The sequence below is a fragment of the Myotis yumanensis genome, unplaced genomic scaffold (genome assembly GCF_028538775.1).
Source record: "Myotis yumanensis isolate MYYU_CA2020_CCGP unplaced genomic scaffold, mMyoYum1.0.hap1 SCAF_12, whole genome shotgun sequence".
Classification (NCBI taxonomy): Eukaryota; Metazoa; Chordata; class Mammalia; order Chiroptera; family Vespertilionidae; genus Myotis; species Myotis yumanensis.
The window spans coordinates 48,049,861-48,072,935 of NW_027223763.1; the positions used below are offsets into that span (position 1 = coordinate 48,049,861).

The following is a 23,075-nucleotide window of genomic DNA, read 5'->3' on the forward strand; positions in this document are numbered from 1 at the left end:
CAGTAAAACATTTCACATTCAATAAACCTGGTGTTTCTTGATAGTGTGTTCCTAATACCAGTGAATTTCACAAGCCCATTGCTTTCATTTTTCACTGGGTCAGTAAGTAATGTGGTAGGGGATATAAGTCATTTAGTAAGACCACAGGTGTATTACTGATAGAAGAATGGCAAGGAGAGAAGGCATTACCAGATCTGGAATGGCCTTGTTGAAGTGAGGGACCAATGGTTCCTCCGAGATTCACTGATTTCTGCTACTGGCAAATTAGGTGTTCATTGGCTATCCTGGAATATTGATGGGGAGATCCCAGGCTGTTGAATCTCTGCATAATCTCATCTGCCATCATGACCCCTTAGTTTATAAAATACTGTGTAAGCAATGAGATGACTGAGGATAATGGTTGTCGTAACATTCACAAATGATTAATAAACAATTGTTTTGCCATTGTATGTGTGGGCTTCCAGTGTCTCATCCTATAATACTAACCAGAGCCATACTGTCTTCAAAGCCAATCAGACTTTATAGCCACTCACGGATTCACATTGTGCCTGTTTTTTAGTGGAAATGCACATTGACTTTTCACGTTGGAGGAGATAGCCTGCTTGCTATAGCCCATTGGATCCTCCAGAAATGTACTAAGATTGTAGGCTCCCCCAAATTTCCTGTGTTTTATTTCCAGCTTTCTGGCATGTTTATATCTTACCAAGACATCTGGGATACCTGCTACTTCCGCTTACCAAGTTCCATCAGTGTGAAGTAGACCAATTTACAGTTATGTGGAATGATGAGATAACAAAGTCCCTGTGAACTAAATTGTAGCACAGAGTTGATAGAGACCTGAGGCAAGACAATGAAAGTTTAATGCTCTCTTTGCTGGTGGAAGCAAATGTTTCTGGTGGTGTTTGCTTAATGTGGTAAAGGAAAAAAATTTGTCAGAATAGTGATATTGATATACTTCTTTGAAGTAAACACATCTGGAATAGCAATTGTGATTAAAGCTTCCAACTGGAGGTTTTCCAAACTTGCATTGCATTCCAAACTTTCGGAAGACAAAGGGCCGCTATAAAGGGCTACAGAGGCTTCCACACCAGTTCTTCTCTATGGTCTCATGTGCAATTAAAACATTTGTCCTAACTTTCCCTAATAGTATTTGTTGACTATCTCTCTTATGTTGCTTTTAACATTATAACTAGATGGAATTTGCCATCTGATGATAAATAGTACAACCATATTATGGAGTACTGTGAGGCACTGAAATCTTGATTATTTTCCTCCTGCATTTGTACTTAATTTAGTAATCCATGCTTTATAAATATAAAATATCAATTTAGAAACAAAATCTATTTTCTTTAAAATTTTACAAAAGTTTTATTCAAAGTCATATGAATCTTTGACATTACTGTCTTTATGATCAGCAGAACTGCTTTTTGATGATCTAACACAGTTTTCAATGGCTCATCTGTTGACTTCCAGCCAAATTTAGCTGTGATTCAGCAATTTTTGAATCTATGTAGGATGTTGTCATTGGGAATTTTATCAAAAGCTGTAAAAAAGAAAAGAAAAAAGCTGTAAACATTTGCATAAATACTATGATGAGATCTTTTTCAGTGACACCGAAGGTGAATAGTCACAGTCTGTTCAATGAAATCAGTTAGCTATCGCTTTCAAGCATGTCCATATCCTATTTTTGAAAAATATTTAATATAAAGTACTCTTGTATACAATGTGAAGTGAAATGAGTAGAAAATAAATATGGAGGATATAATTCTAATTTTGTTTCTTTGAAAGTCATCCTATATAATAAAAGCCTAATATTCGAAGTGTCCAACCATTTGTTCGACCAATCACTATGATGTGCACTGACCACCAGGGGCCAGACACTCCGACCAGTAGGTTAGCTTGCTGCTGGGGTCCAGCCAATTGGGACTGGGCGAGATGGGCCGGACACACCCTGGAGCCCTCCCACAGTCCCTCCCCGGTCCCAATCATGCACCGGTGGGGTCCCTCAGCCTGGCCTGCACTCTCTTGCAATTCGGGACCCCTTGGGGGATTGTCCACAGGCCAGGCTGAGGGACCCCACCAGTGCATGAATCTGTGTACCGGGCCTCTAGTTAAAAAATAAGCCCAGAAGGAAATACATAAAAATGTTAACATTAATTATTGCTTAGAGAATTGCAGATAATGTTTATCTCCTGGATTTTTCAAATTCTTCACAATAAATATACTTTATATAATCTGAAAAAGAAATATTTAGAAGGGTTTATAGTAAGAAATCAAGGATGGTTTAACATTAGAAAACTCATTATTATGATTCACCGTATTAACAGACTATAATAGTATAACCACAAGATTTAGTGAACAATTTGTTATAGGAAGAATAGAAATGTCAGAGAAATTTCTAGAATGTTTAATTGGGTAATGGAGCCTACTGTAGATGGTAGGGAAAAACTAATGGGTTTGGTTTCAAATAAAATTAGTTTATGTGCAGGCATGTAGGTAGAAATAATTGTCTGGTGGTAGGTGATTGGGAATAAAGGAGACCTGTGGCTCAGGAAGTATAGAAAAAAAGGTCATATATCTTTCATTAAGAAATTCACAACCTAGTTGGGAGATTTTAGCACATAGAGAAATTAAGATAATAAGTATAATTTGAAGGATTAAAATTTTTATTATAAGTATAATGTAAAAAGGAAACAGAAATTATCAAGATTATATATTTGAGGGACTGTGTTAAGAATCAGTTAGAATATTAAAAGCTGATGGATGGATTGGGATTTAGATGTTTACCAGGAAAATTTAAAGGTGAAATTATTTTAAACTATTTTAATTTCCCTAAGGTTTTTCAGGTATCTAGATAACTTGGTTGGCTAGTTTAAATGACTAGGTTATCCTTAACCAAAGGATTAGTTTACTATTTGATAAATGAATGAATTGTTCATATTGTGTGAATATTATCAGTGTTTACTCTGTCAGACACTGTTTTAAGTGCTCTAATATGTATTGATTAATCCGCAAAAAAATCCTGTAAGTTACTATTTTTAGCCCTATCATCATAATAATAAAAGGCCAAGAGGCGTCACAACCAAAACAACCAAACAACCGGTCACCATGAGGTGCATGGAGCACCTCACGCCCCCCCCCCCCCCCCCCCTTTGGCCCACAGGCTCCAATCGCAGCAAGGTGGACGGGGCTGCGTGTTATCGCCACTGGGCCTCTAGTTTTACATAAGAGAAAATGGAGGCATAGAGGTATAAAGGAACTTGTCCAAGATGTAGTAAATGGCCAGTATTTGAACCAAAGCAGGTTAGCCTTAGATTCTGTTTTCTTAGCTATCATGCTAGATTGTGTTACTCTCCATTTGTTTATAAATTCCAAAATAATATTAGCACTTTCAGGTATGTTCTGTTCCACTAAGGCATTGATTCTATTGATATATTTGTTCAAGATTCCACACTCTCCCCACAAAGGTCTATATGGAGTACCTATAACCTAACTAATCAATTTTGTAATAATTGGGTGTACTTTTTGTTGTTAATCCTCACCCGAGGATATTTTTCCATTGATTTTTAGAGAGAGTGGAAGGGAGAGGGAGAGACAGAGAGAAACATCAATATGAGAAAGACACATCGATTGGTTGCCTCTGGCACACACCCCAACCAGGGCCAGGGAACCTGCGGCCAAGGTACATACCCTTGACCGGAATCGAACCCAGGACCCTTCAGTACGTGGGCCGACACTCTATTCACTGAGCCAAACCAGCTAGGGCTGGGTATACTTTTTTTTTTAATATATATTTTTATTGATTTCAGAGAGGAAGGGAGAGGGAGAGAGAGAAAAATCAATGATGAGAGAGAATCATTGATTGGCTGCCTCCTGCACATCCCACACGGGGGATCGAGCGGCAACTCAGGCATGTGCCCTGACCGGGAATCAAACCATGACTTCCAGGTTCTTAGGTTGACACTCAACCACTGAGCCACGCTGGCCGGGCTGGCATTTTTTAAATCAAGTCATGGCAAGTATTTCTCAGATGAAGAAAAGCTATGGTCAACTTCAAGGGTTAATTTTGTCTTGAGAGTATGGGTGGAAAGAGATCAACCAATGAACTTGTATGCATATACAGTATACATAACCTATGGACACAGACAGTGGGATGGTGAGGGCCTTGAGGGGGGTGGGAGTGGGCTGGAAGAGGTTAATGGGGGAGGAAGAAGGACCGATGTAATACTTTCAACAATAAAAATTTTTTAAAAAAGAACATTAAAATTATTGTTTTAACATTTAATGGTACCCTTCTTCATGGCCCCTACAAGTGTCACTAACCCTTTCATATTATCTTGCCCGCAAAAGAAACCAAAATGGATAGGATTTTGGTGCTTCAGTGAGTTATTATGCTGCCATGGAGAGTAAACAGGAGAACAATGCTCTCTCTATGGATAGTAGATAGAGTTGAAAATATTGCCTCTTCAGAAATGTCGCAGAGCTAAGATAAAACTGCTTTATAGGATTTATTTTATGACTTCAGGTATAAGCAATAAGGATTATGCTTCCTTTAGATATGATCCTCAAAAGTTATTAAGTTCTTTAATTACAGTTTGAGAAGTAGTTTCAAACAACTTCTATGGTCATTCTGCTTCTCAGAATTTAAAATGACCTAATCACTGTATCCAGAATGTTGGGTAAATAACTTGATAAAGCTTGTAAAACTCTTTATAAGAAAATGCTAAAATGCTTTTTCCCTGTGTTTTTTAAATGAGGACAAATCACTTATTTTCAATTAATAATTAATCACTTATTTTCAATTGATTCCCATGTTGCTAAAGGTGTATTTCTCAGTAAGACATAGGTCTTCAGTTTTGTTCTTCTTTGTGTTCTAATGTGGAACTTTAATATATGGAAGTTCATTTTGTGTCTAGAGCAGCAGTTCTCAACCTATGGGTCGCGACCCCTTTGGGGGTCGAACGACCCTTTCACAGGTGTTGCCTAAGACCATCGGAAAACACATATATAATTACATATTGTTTTTGTGATTAATCATTATGCTTTATGTTCAATGTGTAACAAAATACATCCTGCATATCAGATATTTACATTACGATTCATAACAGTAGCAAAATTACAGTTATGAAGTAGCAACGAAAATAATTTTATGGTTGGGGGTCACCACAACATGAGGAACTGTATTAAAAGGTCGCGGCATTAGAAGGTTGAGAACCACTGGTCTAGAGGAAAGATTTACTGCCAAACTATTAAGACAGCTTTATAAAATTTTCATGATGATTCAGTAACATCCAGACTTCTTGGATGAGTCTAAAGCACTAAGGATAACTATGTTATACTTAATTTATTCAAATATAAAGCTGACTGGACAGAGTTAAATAAAAACTTAACACTTTACTGGTTCCATGATCACTTGGGTGATACTGACTTTTTGACTAAATTTCTTATTAATTTGAATAAAGATGAAGTTGCACCTTAAGTAGTATTTGGTTTAGAACTTTAGTTTGATATTTGAAGCAAAGTGGCAGCCATTTGCAAATATGCTTAACTAATTTTTAAAAGATTTTGTTTTCTGTGTATACAAACAGAATGACTAAATGGTTAACATGATTAAAATAGTTAAAGTATATTGTTTGTTTTTTAAATGTGTTTTTATTGATTTTAAAGAGAAGGGAAGGGAGAGGGGTAGACGGATATGAACATTAATGAGAGAAACATTCATCAGTTGTCTCCTTGCATGCCCCCTACTGGGGATCAAGCTCTGACCAGAAATCAAACTGGTGACCTCTTGGTTCGTGGGTCTATAGCCACCTGAGCCGGGCTAAAGTATATTGTTTTTATAAAACTGACTGGATTAGTTTCCCATGCTGTCAACATTTTACCATATCATCTTAGACATTTTTTAATTAGAATGTAGCTTTTCTGAATCTTCTACTAATTCTTTGTTCGCTAAGTGTAGTTTCTTGAGGTTTTGCTGTCTTTTTCATCTTTCCAATAGAAAAAATTACATTCTGTGACTAAATAATGTTGAGTCTCCTAAAATCATCTTTTTTTTTACTAAATGACCAGCCATCTCACTTTGCCCTGGACTTTGGGCATACCCCAGATATAGGAGTTATGGCTTTAAATCACTCACTCAGCTTAAGTCTGACTAATTATCTGGGGGAAAAAACAAAACAAACAAAAACACCTTTCTGTGAATTTTGGAAGCTATTTCCAATATACTGCATATTGCTTTAAAAGAATTTTATCCCTCTTCATTTGCTCTTTTATATAACATATTGCTGTGGTAATATGACTCGTCCTTAAAGATAATCATTTTAAAATACCATTGCTTCACTTATAAGAAGAAAGTATTTGATATTCATGGTTTAATTCTTTTTTTTACAGGTATGTTGAGTCGATGGGATGATAGTCAGAGATTTTTATCTGACCATCCATATCTTGTATGTGAAGAAACTGCTAAATATCTTATTTTATGGTGTTTTCATTTAGAAGCTGAACAGGTATCGTGAACTTTGAATTTCTGGGAATCTTAGGGGAATTCTGATGTACTTGTTTGTTTGTTTTTTAATATTACTTTAAAATAAGAGGGTCATTAAATAGAATTACGCTTTTTGTTTTTGCTTTCAGAACTACTTGAATTACTGTGGGATTATTTTTTTTAGTTATTTCAGTTAGCACCTGGAAATCTTTTTCTAGTGTGCCTCCCCTGTGCCCCCATCTCTCTTGTTCCCATATACTGTAAACCTTTTAAAATATATTTCCAGAGGTATTTCTTATCATTTTAATCTATTTATTTTCAGAAAGGGGCTCTAATGGAACAAATAGCACATCAAGCTGTTGTAATGCAATTTATTATGGAAATGGCTAAAAACTGTAATGTGGATCCAAGAGGGTGTTTTCGTTTATTTTTCCAGAAAGCCAAAGTAAGTAGCTATTTGGTATTACAGATGGGAATGTTAGGCCTTAACTGAGACCTCTTTGATCGATATACATCAAAGGAAGCCATTCAGCCAGGATGCCACAGGCTAAATTCTGTAGATTTTATAGTGGAAAGAAAAATTATATTGCTGATTTTATGCTAATTTTACACGTGTATGTATTCAGGAAAATTAGAATATTCCTTCATTCAGTAAATATTGAGTATTAATGCAAAAGCATAGCTGTTTAAGAGGCTAAAGATAAAGTGTAGAATGAAATAGATACAGATAAGTCCATGTTTAGAACTTAAAGTTTAATGAGATGTCAGACTTTTGTAATGAAAAAATAGGAAACAACTTAAAAAATGCAACAAAGAGGAATGGCTAAAAACAAACAAGCTGGTACATAGAATATTAGGCAGCCACTAAAATTATATTTTGAAGAATTTTTAATCTGAGATAATGCTTTGCTATAGAGTCAAAAGAAGTGATACATATTTATGTTGGCCATGTTAAAGAAAAATAGATATGTCTAGAAAGATTAAGTATCATTTCACACTCACTAGATTAGTAAATTAGCAAATTGTACAAGAAATAGACCAATAAGAATTTGCATTCACTGCCTGTGAGAATATAAATTGCTACAACCACCTTGGAACTTTTCCTTGTAAAGTTGAACAAATACTCTTGCCCAGAAATTCTCCTAGGTATATATCCTAGAGAATAGATTTCTCAACATGTAGTCCACGGACACTCATGGGTTTTTAGTAGTAATAGGCTTTCAGGAGGCCCAGGGTAAAAACTGTCGTTGTAATATTAATACTAAGATGTTATTTGCCATTTTCACTCTCATGAGTGCAGTAGAGATTGATTCAGAAGCAGATGTGGGAATCTAGCTATCTTCTGTTAAGCCAGACTTCTCACTAATTTTTTTTGTTTGTTTTGGAAATTGTTTTGTTTTGTTTTTAATCCTCACCCGCAGATATTTTTTTCATTGATTTTTAGAGAGAGGAAATTAGGAAGGAGAGAGAGATAAAAGGGAGAGAGGTGCCCTAGCTGGTTTGGCTGGGTGGTCTATAGAGCCTTGGCCTGTGGACTGAAGGGTCCCAGGTTTGATTCCGGTCAAGGGCACATGCCTGGGTTGCAGGCTCCAGCAGGAGGCGATCCCCAGTAGGGGGCGTGCAGGAGGCAGCTGATCGATGATTCTCTCTTATCATTGATGTTTCTATCTCTCTCTCCCTCTCCTTTCCTCTCTGAAATCAATAAAAATATTTTTTTTTTAAAAGAAAGAAAGGGAGGGAGGAAGGGGAGAGAGAGAGAGAGAGACAAACTTTGATGTGAGAAAGACCCATTGGGGAACCTGTAACTGAAGTATATGCCCTTGACTGGGAATCGAACCCTCAACCCTTAGGTCCACAGGCTGATGCTCTAACCACTGAGCAACCAGGCCAGGGCAGTTAAAAAAAAACAACATAAAGGTTAACATGTAATAAGTTTGTTATTGTTATGTTTTAGTTAATATTTTTTAAATTCTTCACTTTTAATTTCTAACATAGTAAATATTAATAGAATTAGCTCACATAAATAGGAGCTCTTTAGGTTCCTCGATAATTTTCAAGAGTATAAAGTCCTGAGACCATAAAATTTGACAATTGTTGCCTTAGAGAAACTTGAATAGATGTGCGCTAGCAGAATTGTTTATAGCAGAATTGTTCATAACAGCAAAAAGCCTGGGAACAACCCAGATGTCTGTTAACATAGAATGAACCAGCATCAGTGCGAATAAAAAGCGAGAAAGTGAAAACAGGCTACAGGATGATGATATATCTAGTTCAAAAACAAGCAGAACTAAACAATATATTGTTACGGTACACATAGATAAGCAGTAAAACTAAAGAGGTATAGGAGTAATGAAGACAAATCACAATAATGGTAACCTCAGAGAGAGAGTGGTAATGCTTTTGGGAACTGATTTTAAGGTACTAAATAGCAATGATCTATTTCCTAATTTGTGTTAGGTATATAGTGGGTTTTGCCCAATAAACTATACATATATTTTAACGTGCTCTTGCACACATGGCACATTTAGTATACTAATTAGAAGTTAGAAGGAAATATACCAAAAGTTTAACTTTGATTATACGTGGGTGGTGGAATTATAAATGATTTTTTTAATGAGCATATTTCCTTTTATAAATTGAAGATGCCATTGTATTTTAAATTAAAAAGAATATATTAAGATGGTAGTAGTCCTCCCTTAAATGTTCTAAACTCTTCTAAAGTGTAACCTAAATGGGAAATTTTCCCAAAATAGTAGAGTTTTAATGAGTAAATGATTGAGTTGGTATTTTAGCTAGGTTTCTAATGACTATTCTAAAATTTCACTTATCACATAGGCATCAAAAAAATTTTTTCTTCTTTTTTATCTTACATTAATGGCTATGTTTGAACTTGTGCTTAATAGGATAATGGAACATAGCCACACTATGTATATTCTTTGAAATTTACTTTGACAGAATTGAACTGAAAGACACTGAAGTCTTTAGATCTTAACACTGTTTATAATAATTTTTTAAATTAAAGAATAACTTTCATGGGTGCTTACTTTGTGCCAGGTACTATTATAAGCACTTTTCATGGATTAACTTCTTAAATCCTCATAACATTTTATGAGGCTTATTCTCTTTTACAAGTGAGGAAATTAGCATAGAAGAATTAAGTAAGTGACCAATAGGTTACTTTAATAAAAATCAGTCAAATCTCTCTAGATTTAAATCCCTAGGTCTTAGGCATGCAGGAAGACCAGCAATTGTGTTACTTGATTCCTTTAATAGTTTATTGAATAACAATTTCAGAAAGATTATTTTGGGGATATAAAGATTAACATTCCATATGTCCACACAAGTACCATATATTGGCCAAAGTGAAATGCTATAATATACTTAAATAATTCTAAATTTGTAAAAAGATAGAATGGCAGCATAGAACATTTTCTGCATTATCTGTATAGATATTGATGTTAATAACTAATCCACAGGTTTTAATCTAGTTACACAACGTAAACTACATTTAAAAAAATATAGCATTAACCTGCTGGTGTGGCTCAGTGGTTGAGCATCGATCCAGGAACTAAGAGGTTGCTGGTTCGATTCCTGGTCAGGGCATATATCCGGGTTGTGGGCTCAATCCCCAGTAGGGGTGTGTGCCAGAGGCAGCCAATTGATGATGTTCCTCTCTCATTGATGTTTCTATCTCTCTATCCGTCTCCCTTCTTCTCTCTCTCTGAATAAAAACATATTTTTAAAGATAGCATTGCAGACAAATGGGCCCAGTGATACTAAGGAATGAGACTGACAAAATCTCTTCCACCACTTGAACTTAAAGCCTGTGTTCTGTTAGTGTAGAATCGGCACTGTGTAATTCTTGATCTGCTTTGGAAACATTTATAAATGGAGGCTATTTCCAACAGGATATTTTGTATTGGGAATTTTGCTTATATTATACCTCATTAAACTCATTGTACTTTTTCTGTAATGTCAGAAAAAAGGTACTTGCTTAACTAAAACACTAAAATATTTCCATAATGAAATTGTGTGTTGAGTCTTACTTGGTTTTCATGACTTTTACAGATAAGGAGTATAGAATCAGAGAATCACTAGAAACAGGTAATAGTGTCCCCTTATTATTTGGTGGAGAATTATAAGGTTTTTAAGAGTATTCCATGATTGTTGCTTGGCAATGGGAAGAGGAGAGAAGAATGTGAGAGAATAAATTAGGACTATTTTGAATCCTGTCAAGAATTCAGATAAATCAAGGGAAAAACAGGAAAAAAAAGCCTACTTTCTTTTGTTATATTTGTGTATGTTTAAAGAGGGATCGTTTATTAGTCTGTTTTATAAAACGGTAAGTTTTCACAAATCTAACAGGGAACTTGGTGGTTTCTACTTTTAAACTATTCACCTCATCTTTACTTCCTGTATTCCAGACCTAATAGATGCTTGTTAGAATTTACTGTGTGGTCTAGAAGTCTTCAAAAACAGTCTTTATATTGTGTTTTCTAGGCAGAGGAAGAAGGTTATTTTGAAGCATTCAAAAACGAACTTGAAGCTTTCAAATCAAGAGTCAGACTTTATTCTCAATCACCAAGTTTTCAACCTATGACAGTTCAGAATCATGTTCTCCATTCTGGTGTTGGATCTATAGAGTTATTAGAATCCTTACCACAGGTAAGTTGGAAAAGCAAATGTTTATTTATAAATGTATAGTTCACATAATTTTTGTCCTTTTAGACTATTCTTTCTTCTTATGTAATATAGGTGTGGCCATTTTTTAAAATATGGTTTTTTATTGATTTCAGAGAGGAAGAGAGATAAAAACATCAATGATGAGAGAGAATCATTGATCAGCTGCCTCCTGCACACCTCCTACTGGGGATTGAGCCCACAACCTAGGCATGTGCCCTGATCGGGAATCAATCTGTGACCTCCTGGTTCATAAGTTGCCACTCAACCATTAAGCCACGCAGGCCAGGCTAGATGTGACCATTCTAAATATTCTTACCTCAGAAGAGAACACGGAGTTTCATTTCATGCCATGTTTTGGCACTAAATCTCTTCCATTTCTTCGGTATTTAAAGAGACACCAAATTCTACTCTTTTAAAATAGAAGAGGTGAGTTGTACCTAAGCACAACTTAAGGGCAAGTGTTAGCTATTGATCATTCTTAAGGGCAAGTGTTAGCTATTTATCATGTCAATCATAAACTTCTCAAGATGGCTCTGAGAAACATTTTTTTCTGAGTAGATCTATACTGTTTAAGAATTTATTAAAGTGAATTAGCTTCAAAGCATACATCCAGTTGGCAACCAAGGTGATCTGTTACATGAGTTTATTTAGTATTGCTAATTGTTGATGTTGCCTACCAGGTGTAACATTTTTAATCCACAATAACATAGCTTATGCTAAGCTGTTCTTTCTGATAATATAGGCCACCTATTTGAGCTACTTTGAAGTTGGCTGTTAGATCAACCATGTCACTAACATTTATGTCAAAAAGAAGAGGAGGTTAGACTCCTTATCTGCCTAGGATTGTGATTTTAAATTATCATTAGAAAGTTGATGCCCATTTTGACTTTAGTAGGATTTTAATTGAGCCCAGTAATCTCTCATTTCCAGGTCCCAAGATTTTAAGACCAGCTTTAACTTAAAGTTTAGTCTGTTGCCTACACAGTGAAAAGGAAATTCTCATTCAGAAGACAATGTGAGCAGAGCCCTGTGTTTATTTTTAAATTTCATTAAGCAGGAATTGAGATTTTCAATATCTTGACCTTATGTCTCTATAATTTTACCATTTCAGTTGTCACATGTATTGTAAAACAAAGGACAATTTAGGAAAGCAATTGGTCATATTTAGGTCAGCCAAAAATGTTATTCTGAAGGATGGAAATAATCAAAATCTGACTTTTAAATAATTAGTTATGTTACCCATAGTTAAACAAGTAATATTCCCCCTTGATTTGTCCCATGAGTTATCTCTTATTGCTGTGTAAATATAGTGATGATTTTCTCTTCATTTCCTTGAGCCCACAGGGAAATAGTCTTTCTAAGGTAATTTTATGACTAAGTCACTGTCAAGTTCAATGTAGAAACTTAAAATTAAGAAGTCACATAATGAATGTAAAGAAAAAAAATTTTTGAAGGATATCATCGATTCTAACAAAAGAGGGAAAGATACATGTTAAAATATCATGAGATATTACACTATCCAAAAGTTACTTCCAGTTTGAGAGAAGTAAGTTCTTGTTCTATGTACCAAATAGCAACTAAGATCTGCTGCTAGGTATCCCTTGGCAGTAATTTTGACCGAGGACCTGGGCCTATACAATTTTGACAGTTTTGAATTGCTGACATTACCAGGGTTATTTAGATTTAATTCATCATGCTGGGAGAAGAGCATCCTATTTTACTCCTGAGAGAGAGAAGGGCTGGATAAGATTTCAGCTAGATGCACAGGACTGTCAACTGGTGAGGGAAATATGATGAGAGGCAACCTGTGGGGCTAAGTTGTCGACTGAGAGAAGATTTGGAAGAAAAGCTTACCATAATAACACCCCATTTTTATTATATCAGTTTATAGGTTGCAAAACACTATTATATGTTGTATCACTTAATGATCTCAAAAGCCCTATGATTCTTCTTCATTCATATTATGGATAAATAAACTGTGGAGAATTAAGTAATTTGCCTGAAGTCAATACAATAAATGATAGAGCTAGTATTCTAATCCTGGATTTCTATCCTACTTCACTGCTCATTCATCCATACCATAATTGTTGTTGAATCATATACAAGAAATAGGACAAGAAATGGGAAGAACTGGTCATTGGGACTAGAAATATGTTGAGAACGTTACTAGGTGAGAATATGGGGTAATCAGTGGAATTTAAGTATAGATTATGGTTAGGTGTATTTAAGTCTGTTGCACAGTTCTTAGGAAGATGGATTAGATGAGTTCTGGAGAAACTTCTTAGCCAACTCTCAAGGACAACTGGAGCCTGGTCTTAAAAGAGACTTCTGTTCTGAAGAACTTTGGAATTGGATCTTAGCATTCTATTTCTGTAGAGAGTGAGTAATGTAATGCGAGTATTAACAATTTTTATACAATTTAAACTTGGGTAACACTTTAGCTTTTAATTTTTTTAATTAAATATATTTTTATTGCTTTCAGAGAGGAAGGGAGAGGGAGAGAGAGTTAGAAACATCAATTACAAGAGTCATTGATCGGCTGCCTCCTGCATGCTTCCCACCAGGGACCTAGCCCGCAACCCAGGCATGCGCCCTTGACCGGAATCAAACCTGGGACCCTTCTGCCACAGGCTGACACTCTATCCACTGAGCCAAACAGGCCAGGGCTAATTTCATTTTTTAGATTGATAACAATCTTGAGAAATAAGCCAAATATTTTTTTTTTGAGAAAACTAAAACAAGGCCTCTTGATAAAGAAATATGTAATAGTTACTATTAGGCTTATCCTATATGCTAGCTTTTAATTCTATTAAGTTGTGATAAATTATTTTCTCTCTGAGGTTTGCATTAAGTGGTAGAAGCAGGACTGGGGTTCAATGTTTAGTGTTATACACCTCAGTCAGTTATTAGTGCCACTCCCTTCATAAAGGCCTGATTGGGAATAATCCAACTTATGGCTAGCTTTTTTACTTTTAAAGTAAAAAAATCACAAAGTATTGTATGTTTTTAACATGTATTTTTATTGATTTCAAAGAGCAAGGGAGAAGGAGAGAGATTTGGAAACATCAAAGATGAGAGAATCATTGATAGGTTGCCTCCTGCATGCCCCCTACTGGGGATTAAGCCCGCAACCCTGGCATGTGCCCCCTTTTTTTTTTTTAATATATTTTATTGATTTTTTACAGAGAGGAAGGGAGAGGGATAGAGAGTTAGAAACATCGGCGAGAGAGAACCATCGATCAGCTGCCTCCTGCACACTCCCTACTGAGGATGTGCCCGCAACCAAGGTACATGCCCTTGACTGGAATCGAACCTGGGACCCTTCAGTCTGTAGGCTGATGCTCTATCCTCTGAGCCAAACCAGCTAGGGCCAAGTATTGTATTTTTACTTAGAGGATCTTTTGAAAACCTGCCTCCCTATGGGATAGGGAGGTTTGAGACATCTATCCCCTATTTGGACTATTTTCCTCACTGGTGTTTATTAAATGAAATCAATGAAACTAGGTGATAGGTAGTAAAACTTTTAAGTTGCTGGCAGATATTCAGAACAATTGAGTAGAGAAAATCGAATTCTTGGGGAAGAATTATCTAAACTAGGTCTTAAGGGCTTATGTCACTATTCATTGTGCTTTAACACGCAGTGGTTTTATTTTTGCATTCATTGAATAAGGTTTTCTGTTTCTAGTTTTAGAAATGGACAAATAGAACATTTATGAGTTGTTCTTATGTCTAAAAAATAACTAAAACCTAAATTAAACTGTTCCTTTACACAATTTTTAAAATACGAGTCTGAGTACCTCTCAAAAGTGTTAAGATTTCTCACTTCAGTTTGTTTTAACCTTTGAGAAACCAAAATAAACTCTTAAGATAGCTATAATTTTTACTCAGTATATACATTTTTCCTTATTCAAGTGTTGCATTTTTACTATTCTAATTAGATAATAATCTTCAAAATACATTTCTGACTTAAAGCCATTTATATTTTAAATTATCAATAGCTACATATAATTACAAGGAAGATGTAGCCTTGTATAATTAAATAATTAAAATTATACAGTTTTATTAAAAGAAAAAAAGTATTTTTTACGTTTGTATTTTTCATATAGATCTTTTTGTCTTTCTTTTTTTTTTTTTTTTAAATATATTTTATTGATTTTTTACAGAGAGGAAGGGAGAGGGACAGAGAGCCAGAAACATCGATGAGAGAGACACATCGATCAGCTGCCTCCTGCACACTCCCCACTGGGGACGTGCCCGCAACCAAGGTACATGCCCTTGACCGGAATCGAACCTGGGACCTTTCAGTCCACAGGCCGATGCTCTATCCACTGAGCCAAACCGGCTAGGGCAGATCTTTTTGTCTTTCACATCTCTTTGGATTAAGTGGTAATAGTCTATTTCTTTCTTTCTCTTTATCTTGGGTTGACTTCAAAGTCTTTCTTCTTGCCCACTCTCCTACACTGCAGAGAAAAACAGAATGTGTAGCTGAGTATGTATGTGCATAAACTAGTTATCATCTATTGTTTCTTCTCTATACTTTTCTTTTCAGAATCCAGATTATCTTCAGTATTCTATCAATACAGCTCTCTGCAGTTTAAACTCAGTGGTACATAAAGAAGATGATGAATCCAAAATGATGGACACTGTATAATTTGGTTAAGACTGCTGAGGCCAAGTACTATTTTGTTACAAGAAAGGAAGAACTTGGCTATTTTCTTGACACTTTTATGGGTGCTGCACTTTATTTTTGTTCGGTTTTTGATGTGAGGGGAAAAGAGTACTGAAATGTTTTGTAAAAATTTTTTTATGCGCTGCTAGATTTTTTTGTTTTGGTTCTTTTTTCTGAAGAGAGGAGTGGTACCATATGTTGCAAGAAGTCAAACTGGACTTTGTGTTTTTGCTACTAAATTTGCCTTTAATCTTATTGTTCTTAATTTTGGAATCAAAGTATGAAAATCTGCACAAATGCAATGTTTACAAGAACTGGTTGATTCTAGGAGGCATCTGCTACAGTCTCTTTTTACATGGATGTATACATGCCCTACTCTACAAAATGATTAAAGATAAAAATGTCCTTGCATCCTACTGCTAATTTAGCTGTCACATCTGGTGTTTTATCATATTAAAAGCAATAAATCAGTAGTTGATAATCTACTTTACTAAATAAGCTTGGTGATACAAATTAAAACAGTCTTTCCCTTATAATAATCATACGGTTGTACTTTGGGCACCATCAGTTAGATTCTTGACCCTAATACCAAATTTATATAGACAATAAATTAACCCCTTAAGTATTCTCAAAACTGTATTCCTTAGAAGCTGATTTTACCCTGTTGACTTTTTTAATAGTAAGGGATATAGTGATTTAAAAAGTGAAAAAGCTAACATAGAGGAGTTTTTTTGTTTTGTTTTTTAATAAAACCAACTTCAAGCTCACTCTTAATTTCTTTACTTGACATAGTCTGGGACCTCTCAGGGAGCAAGTTTTAAAAGAATATTAATGGCCTGTAAGAACAAACAGGAAGAAAAATCTGATTTTTAAAATTAGGTTTATTGTTCATTTCACTCTGATGTAGCCAAGGACTTTTTTAAAAGGCAAGAGAAATCTTGTAGAGCTAACTGCCTCAAGCTGCCAACTATTTACTTCTACAAATTTGGTATTCCTTGTGGATAATGATAGCTTTTACTGCAATTGTCATTTCTCTCTCTAGCTCAGTTACCATAGAATGCTGCTGAGTTTTACTACTTCCAATATAATTCACTTCAAATATGAGAGGATGTTTGGTGATTCATTTTATTTAGAATTAGATGATAGTGCTAATTATGCTATCATTATGTGAGGATTAATCTTCTGACTTATAGGAACATGAGCTTTGATTTGTATTGGGTATAGTCTTTGGTTCAATCCCATTGAGACTAGTAGCAAACATTTGGAAGATGACTGAGATTAGGTATACATGTCTCAACTTGTAAAACCAAATATTGCTAAGGGACCCATATGATGATCAGACCTGTAACCATGGCCTCATTTGCACCTTGTTTTTACTAACTGGGGTGATAAGGCACTTAGTACCCATAGAAATGGACTGGAATTATTGAATCATACTTATGTAACATCACAATCTTACTGGTTTTCCAAATAAAACTCTTTTGTGCTTTTGATATAAAGATATGCTCTATAATAAAATGTTTGATTAACTTATATGGTAGTATTCATCAGCCTGTACATTTTTTAAAAATTTTTTTACCAATGTCCTAGTTACAGAAGTTTTTTGTTTTGTATTATTTTCCTGTTCTGGAGCAACCCCTTATTCTTCCCTTCGTATCAAATAGAGAATAATGTACACAGGAGTAACATCCCAATTTCACAGAAATGATACTTGAACCATTACTCTCTGTTCCTCAACTTCACTTTCCCCCTTCACTTGCCTGTAAGCATCCAAATTGTTGTGAATTTCATTTTGCCTTTTTTAAGTTCGAGGTAATGACTAGACTGGAAGGAGAGATATTATCAAAGAACTGAGTAAACAATGCTTGAAGGTGTTTTTTTTTTCTAAAACAGGTATTATTGAAGAGCTTTTTAAAAGCTGTATTTTTTACTTTCAAAGGGTAGTGTGTTCTATGTTTTGAGTGTGAAGGTGTGATTGAATTTATTTTAGGAGCCGCTGACTGATGGCATGATTTGCACTTAAAAACTATAATCTTTACATATTGAACAGTAAATTGACATCCTTTTCTTTTTTCTTTAGTACTAAGAACTAACTCCTATTAAGAGAAAATGTTGGCTTTTCTGTTTCTTAAGAATATAGTAGACAAAGGGATAATGCGTATTTCAGGTTGGACAGTTTTCTCTTGACAAAAACCATGGAAAGTACAAAGATGAGTGAAACATCTTTGACATCAAAACATCCATCAAGGCCCTCACCAATTTGGCTCAGCAGATAGAGTGTAGAGTCTCAGGTTCAATTCTGGTCAAGGGTACATGTCCGGGTTGTGGGCTCGATTCCCCAGTTGGGGGGGTGCTGAAGGCAGCCAATCAATGATTCATTGTTGATATTTCTATCTTTCTCTCCTCCCTCCTGCTCTGAAATCAATAAAGAGATATTTTAAAAAAACATATCCATCAAGGATTCTTGTTTCATTTGATAAAATTAATATTCTAATAAAAGATTTCAAAAAAAGTAACTATCACTCCATTTATTCCCTGTTAACTCATTTAACATAGGTAAGTTTTGCCACAATATTAGTGGAGATAATACTGATTTAAAATTATTCTCTAGGAGAGACAGATGGGTAACATTTTCATCCAATTATTAGTATCCAATTATATCATTAGTGGGTTCTTTCAAGTTTTGCCTAATGAGCTTATGATCTATATCAGGGGTCCTCAAACTACGGCCCGTGGGCCACATGCAAATACAAATATTGTATTTGTTCCCATTTTGTTTTTTCACTTCAAAATAAGATATGTGCAGTGTGCATAGGAATTTGTAACTATAGTCCGGCCCTCCAACGGTCTGAGGGACAGTGAACTGGCCCCCTGTTTAAAAAGTTTGAGAACCCCTGATCTATACCTTTAGGAAAATCTTTCAGATTAGCATTCCTATTGCTCTTTTAAAAGTGAATTAACATGCTGCCCAAAGAACATGAATCTAGTAAGTAGATTTTCTTACAGAATGAAAAGTTGATTGTAGGTTTAGACCAAGTGATCCTGAAGTTTTTTCAGAAAAAAAAAATGTCAATTTACTGTTCTCAAAGTCAGTCATGTATCTCAGTTCTTAAATTGATGTGGAACAGAAATATACTTGGCTGGGTTTCGCCTAGGCTTTTTCTTTTTTGCTAGGGGAAGGGGCTTTTTAATTTCAATTTTGCCTCTATATCATACATGTTTTATTAAGTTCCAACAGTTCTATGCATCCATTTCCCATCTATAATGTACATGTATGTACTGTTTCACAGGTCTGAGAAGTATTTGCTTGCTTGCTACATAAGCTAATGGGAGGATACAAAGGTGAATAAAAGTTGATTAAAATTGCCACAACCATTCTCATAAGTCTTAAGTAATTAGACTTGAAGTTAGATCTTTTCTAAATAAGAAAATAAAGGTTCCTAGATCTTTCTCTTGTTTTTTTAAACAGCATGGTTCTTCATGCTATTTACTCTTCAAATATTTATTTAGAATCCATTGGTGAAATATGACACATCACCAGATTGATTTACACTTTGTTAAAATCCTTCCAAAGCACAGCGTGGCATGACAGATTAACTTTACTCGATGCTATATCCTATCTAATAAAGAGGCAATATGCAAATTGACCGCCACTCCAACACACAAGATGGCCGCCCCCATGTAGACACAGATGGCCGGCAGGGGAGGGCAGTTGGGGCGACCAGGCTGGCAAGGGAGGGAAGTTAGGGATGACCAGGCCAGTAAGGGAGGGCAGTTGGGGGTGACCAGGCCTGCAGGGGAGGGCATGAGGGGCAATCAGGCCTGCAGGGGAGTGGTTAGGGGGTGATCAGACTGGCAAGCAGACGTGGTTAGGGGCAATCAGGCAGGCAGGCAGGCGAGTGGTTGGGAGTCAGCAGTCCTGGATTGTGAGAGGGATCCCAGATTGGAGAGGGTGTGGGCTGGGCTGAGGGACACACACACACACCCTCCCCCCCGTATACAGATTTCATGCACCAGGCCTCTAGTATACATATAGAAAAACATCTGACCTTTAGTGGGCTTTTTTTATACATATAAATATATTTTTATTAATTTCAGAAAAGAAGGGAGAAGGAGACATAGAAACATCAACAATGAGAGAGAATCATTGATCTGTTGCCTCCTGCATGCCCCCTACTGGGGATGGAGTCTGCAACCCAGGCATGTGCCCTGACTGGGAATTGAATCGTGCATTACCTCTTGGTTCACAGGTCAATGATGGGCTAGTGAGCTTTCTTTAAAATAAAGGCAGATTGAGTAGGTCATGAACACTACAGAATACATCAGCTTTTCCCAAAAGCTTTAAGCACAGCTAGACTTTATTTTGAATGGATTTAAATATTTTTATTTTATTTTTTTTTTATTTTTAAATTAAATCTTTATTGTTCAGATTATTACAGTTGTTCCTCTTTTTCCCCCCCATAGATCCCCTCCACCCGGTTCTCCTCCCACCCTCCGCCCTCACCACCCCCCCCCGTCCTCATTCATAGGTACACGATTTTTGTCCAGTCTCTCCCGCATCCCCCACACCCCTTTTCCCACCAAGAAGAGTCAGTCCACTCCCTTTCTATGCCCCTGATTCTATTATAATCACCAGTTCATTCTGATCATCAGATTATTTATTCACTTGATTTTTAGATTCACTTGTTGATGGATGTGTATTTATTGTTCATAATTTGTATCTTTACCTTTTTCTTCTTCTTCCTCTTCTTAAAAGATACCTTTCAGCATTTCATATAATACTGGTTTAGTGGTGATGAACCCCTTTAGCTTTTCCTTATCTGTGAAGCTCTTTATCTGACCTTCAATTCTGAATGATAGCTTTGCTGGATAAAGTAATCTTGGTTGTAGGTTCTTGGTATTCATCACTTTGAATATTTCTTGCCACTCCCTTCTGGCCTGCAAAGTTTCTGTTGAGAAATCAGCTGACAGTCTTATGGGTACTCCCTTGTAGGTAATTGACTGTCTTTCTCTTGCTGGTTTTAAGATTCTCTCTTTGTCTTTTGCTCTTGGCATTTTAATGATGATGTGTCTTGGTGTGGTCCTCTTTGGATTCCTTTTGTTTGGGGTTCTCTGCGCTTCCTGGACTTGGAAGTCTATTTCTTTCACCAGGTAGGGGAAGTTTTCTGTCATTATTTCTTCAAATAGGTTTTCAGTATCTTGCTCTCTTTCTTCTTCTGGCACCCCTATAATTCGGATGTTGGTACGCTTGAAGCTGTCCCAGAGGCTCCTTACACTATCTTCGTATTTTTGGATTCTTTTTTCATTTTGCTTTTCCGGTTGGGTGTTTTTTGCTTCTTCGTATTTCAAATCTTTGACTTGATTCTTGCGATCCTCTGGTCTGCTGTTGGGAGTCTGTATAATATTATTTCAGTCAGTGTATGCTTAATTTCTAGTTGGTCCTTTATCACAACATCGAGGGTCTCACTAGATTTATTGAGGGTCTCATTAAGTTTATCGACGGTTTCTAGAAAATTCTTGAAAAACCTTAAAAGTGTGGTTTTGAACTCTATATCTAGTAGTTTGCTTTCCTCCATTTCTGTCATTTGTGACCTGTTTCTTTGTCTCGGCATTTTTTATGCTTCACTGTGTCGATAGAGTGGCTTTCTGTGCTAAGTGTCCTTTAGGGCCCAGTGGCTCAGCCTTCCCAATTACCTGAGGTAGACACTCTTGGTGCACCCCGTTGTGGGCTTTGTGCACAGTCTTGTTGTAGTTAAGCCTTGATTGTTGTAGGTATCACTGGGAGGAATTGACCTCCAGGCCAATTGGCTGTGAGAATCAGCTGTGTCTACGTTGGGAGAACTTCTGTGCTGAAGACACCCTTATGGGACAAGACTTGCTTGGTGCTCACTGAGTCTGCCCCCTGAGTGTGTTCCTTATGGATCTGAGGAGTTGTAATTGGATTGTCCCACTCTGACCACTGGATACACTGGCTCTTGGATCTAAGGAGGTGCTAATTTAGCCTCTGCCTGAGGCTACCCAGTAGAAGCCAGCTGTAAAGCAATGCAAGTTGCCCTGGGGCCTTGGGGCAGCTGCAGTTTGTTAAGTAATTTTCACATTACCAAGGGCCGGGCCTTTCATATGCAAAAGCCTCCGTGCGTGCATGGCTTGGGTGGGGCGGGGCAGGGCAGGGTCCCAGGGGATCAACAGGGCGGGCGGAGCGAGCAGTATGGCTGCTCTCAGTCCTGCCCTCAGTGTCCCGGCAATCGCTGAGAGCGCCTCCAAGAGAAAGCTGCCCTCGAGTTTCGACTGATGCCAGACAGTCCAGTTTCTCCCTGTATGAGTCTGGGTCCCCAGAGACTCACCCGGAACTGGAGCTCAGAGCTTGAGACTCCCTCCCGATTGAAAAAGACAATTGTGTCCTCAGCCACCAGCCCTCTCCACATGCATCTCCGCACCTTTGTATTTTACTTCCGTACTGCACCTCCTCTGAGTCTCGGTATGCTTTTCTCTTTCCTTCTGGTTGTAGAATTTCCACTCAGCCAGCCTTCCTGTAGTTCTGGATGATGTCCGTTCCGTCTTTTAGTTGTATTTTTGAAGTGGTTGTGTGAGGCAGCAATCTCCGGTGTTTACCTATGCCGCCATCTTGGTTCTCCTCCGATTTAAATATTTTTAAACTCTAACTTCCAAAATCACAATCTTGGATTGTGAAGACAAGAAAGCTGTTTCTGCAGTTTACTAGTGTCTGGGAATATTTTCTTTTGTCAATGAGAAGACACAACTTATAAACATGTTTTAAAATATAAATTTAGCCCAGCTGGTGTGGTTCAGTGGTTGAGCGTCAGCCTATGAAGCAGGAGGTCACAGTTCAATTCCCGGTCAGGGTACATGCCCAGGTTATGGGTTTGATTCCCAAAAGGGGGTGTGCAGGAGGCAGCCAATGGGTGATTCTCTCTCATCATTGATGTTTCTATCTCTCCCTCTCCCTCTCTGAAATCAATAAAAAAAGGTTTCAAAAATACAAATTTATTCTTGCTAGTAGTTGCAAGTATTACAACAGTTTAATCTGAGGTCTGTAATTAGCATGACTAGTTTTTAACATAGGTAGATTTTGCCACAGTGAGTTCAAAATACTTTGCTGGAATGCCGTTATGAATAGCTGTGGGGGGGCGGGGGGAGGTTAGCTATGGGCTGGGGTTTAGGAATTTAAGCCAGTATTTAACCTATTTCAAATGGAATTGAGGAATAAATTTTCTGATG

General features: G+C 36.7%; 2 protein-coding genes across 6 annotated transcripts in view; one reads left to right on the plus strand and one right to left on the minus strand.

Moving 5' to 3' along the window:
* CDC37L1 (cell division cycle 37 like 1, HSP90 cochaperone) overlaps positions 1-23,075 on the plus strand; it is a 40,861-nt gene that overhangs the window by 10,844 nt on the left and 6,942 nt on the right. The window contains exons 4-8 of one of the 4 annotated variants that reach the window (XR_011473413.1): positions 6,391-6,506; positions 6,807-6,929; positions 10,985-11,149; positions 12,098-12,182; positions 15,717-15,805. Coding sequence is in view for 3 of the 4 variants with exons in the window: in XM_070431591.1 (XP_070287692.1) it covers positions 6,391-6,506; positions 6,807-6,929; positions 10,985-11,149; positions 15,717-15,818 (506 nt within the window). In the remaining variant the exon portion in view is untranslated. Of the gene's footprint in view, positions 1-6,390; positions 6,507-6,806; positions 6,930-10,984; positions 11,150-12,097; positions 12,183-15,716; positions 17,370-19,126; positions 19,148-23,075 lie in introns of those variants that run through there. The other 3 variants (XM_070431593.1, XM_070431591.1, XM_070431592.1) reach the window with 3 other exon arrangements.
* The window catches only part of AK3 (adenylate kinase 3), a 38,970-nt gene continuing 17,236 nt past the window's right edge, over positions 1,342-23,075 (minus strand). For both annotated transcript variants that reach the window (XM_070431596.1, XM_070431595.1), the window contains one exon: positions 1,342-1,543. In XM_070431596.1, coding sequence (XP_070287697.1) covers positions 1,537-1,543 — 7 coding nt within the window. In that variant the 3' untranslated portion in view covers positions 1,342-1,536. The remainder of the gene's footprint in view (positions 1,544-23,075) is intronic.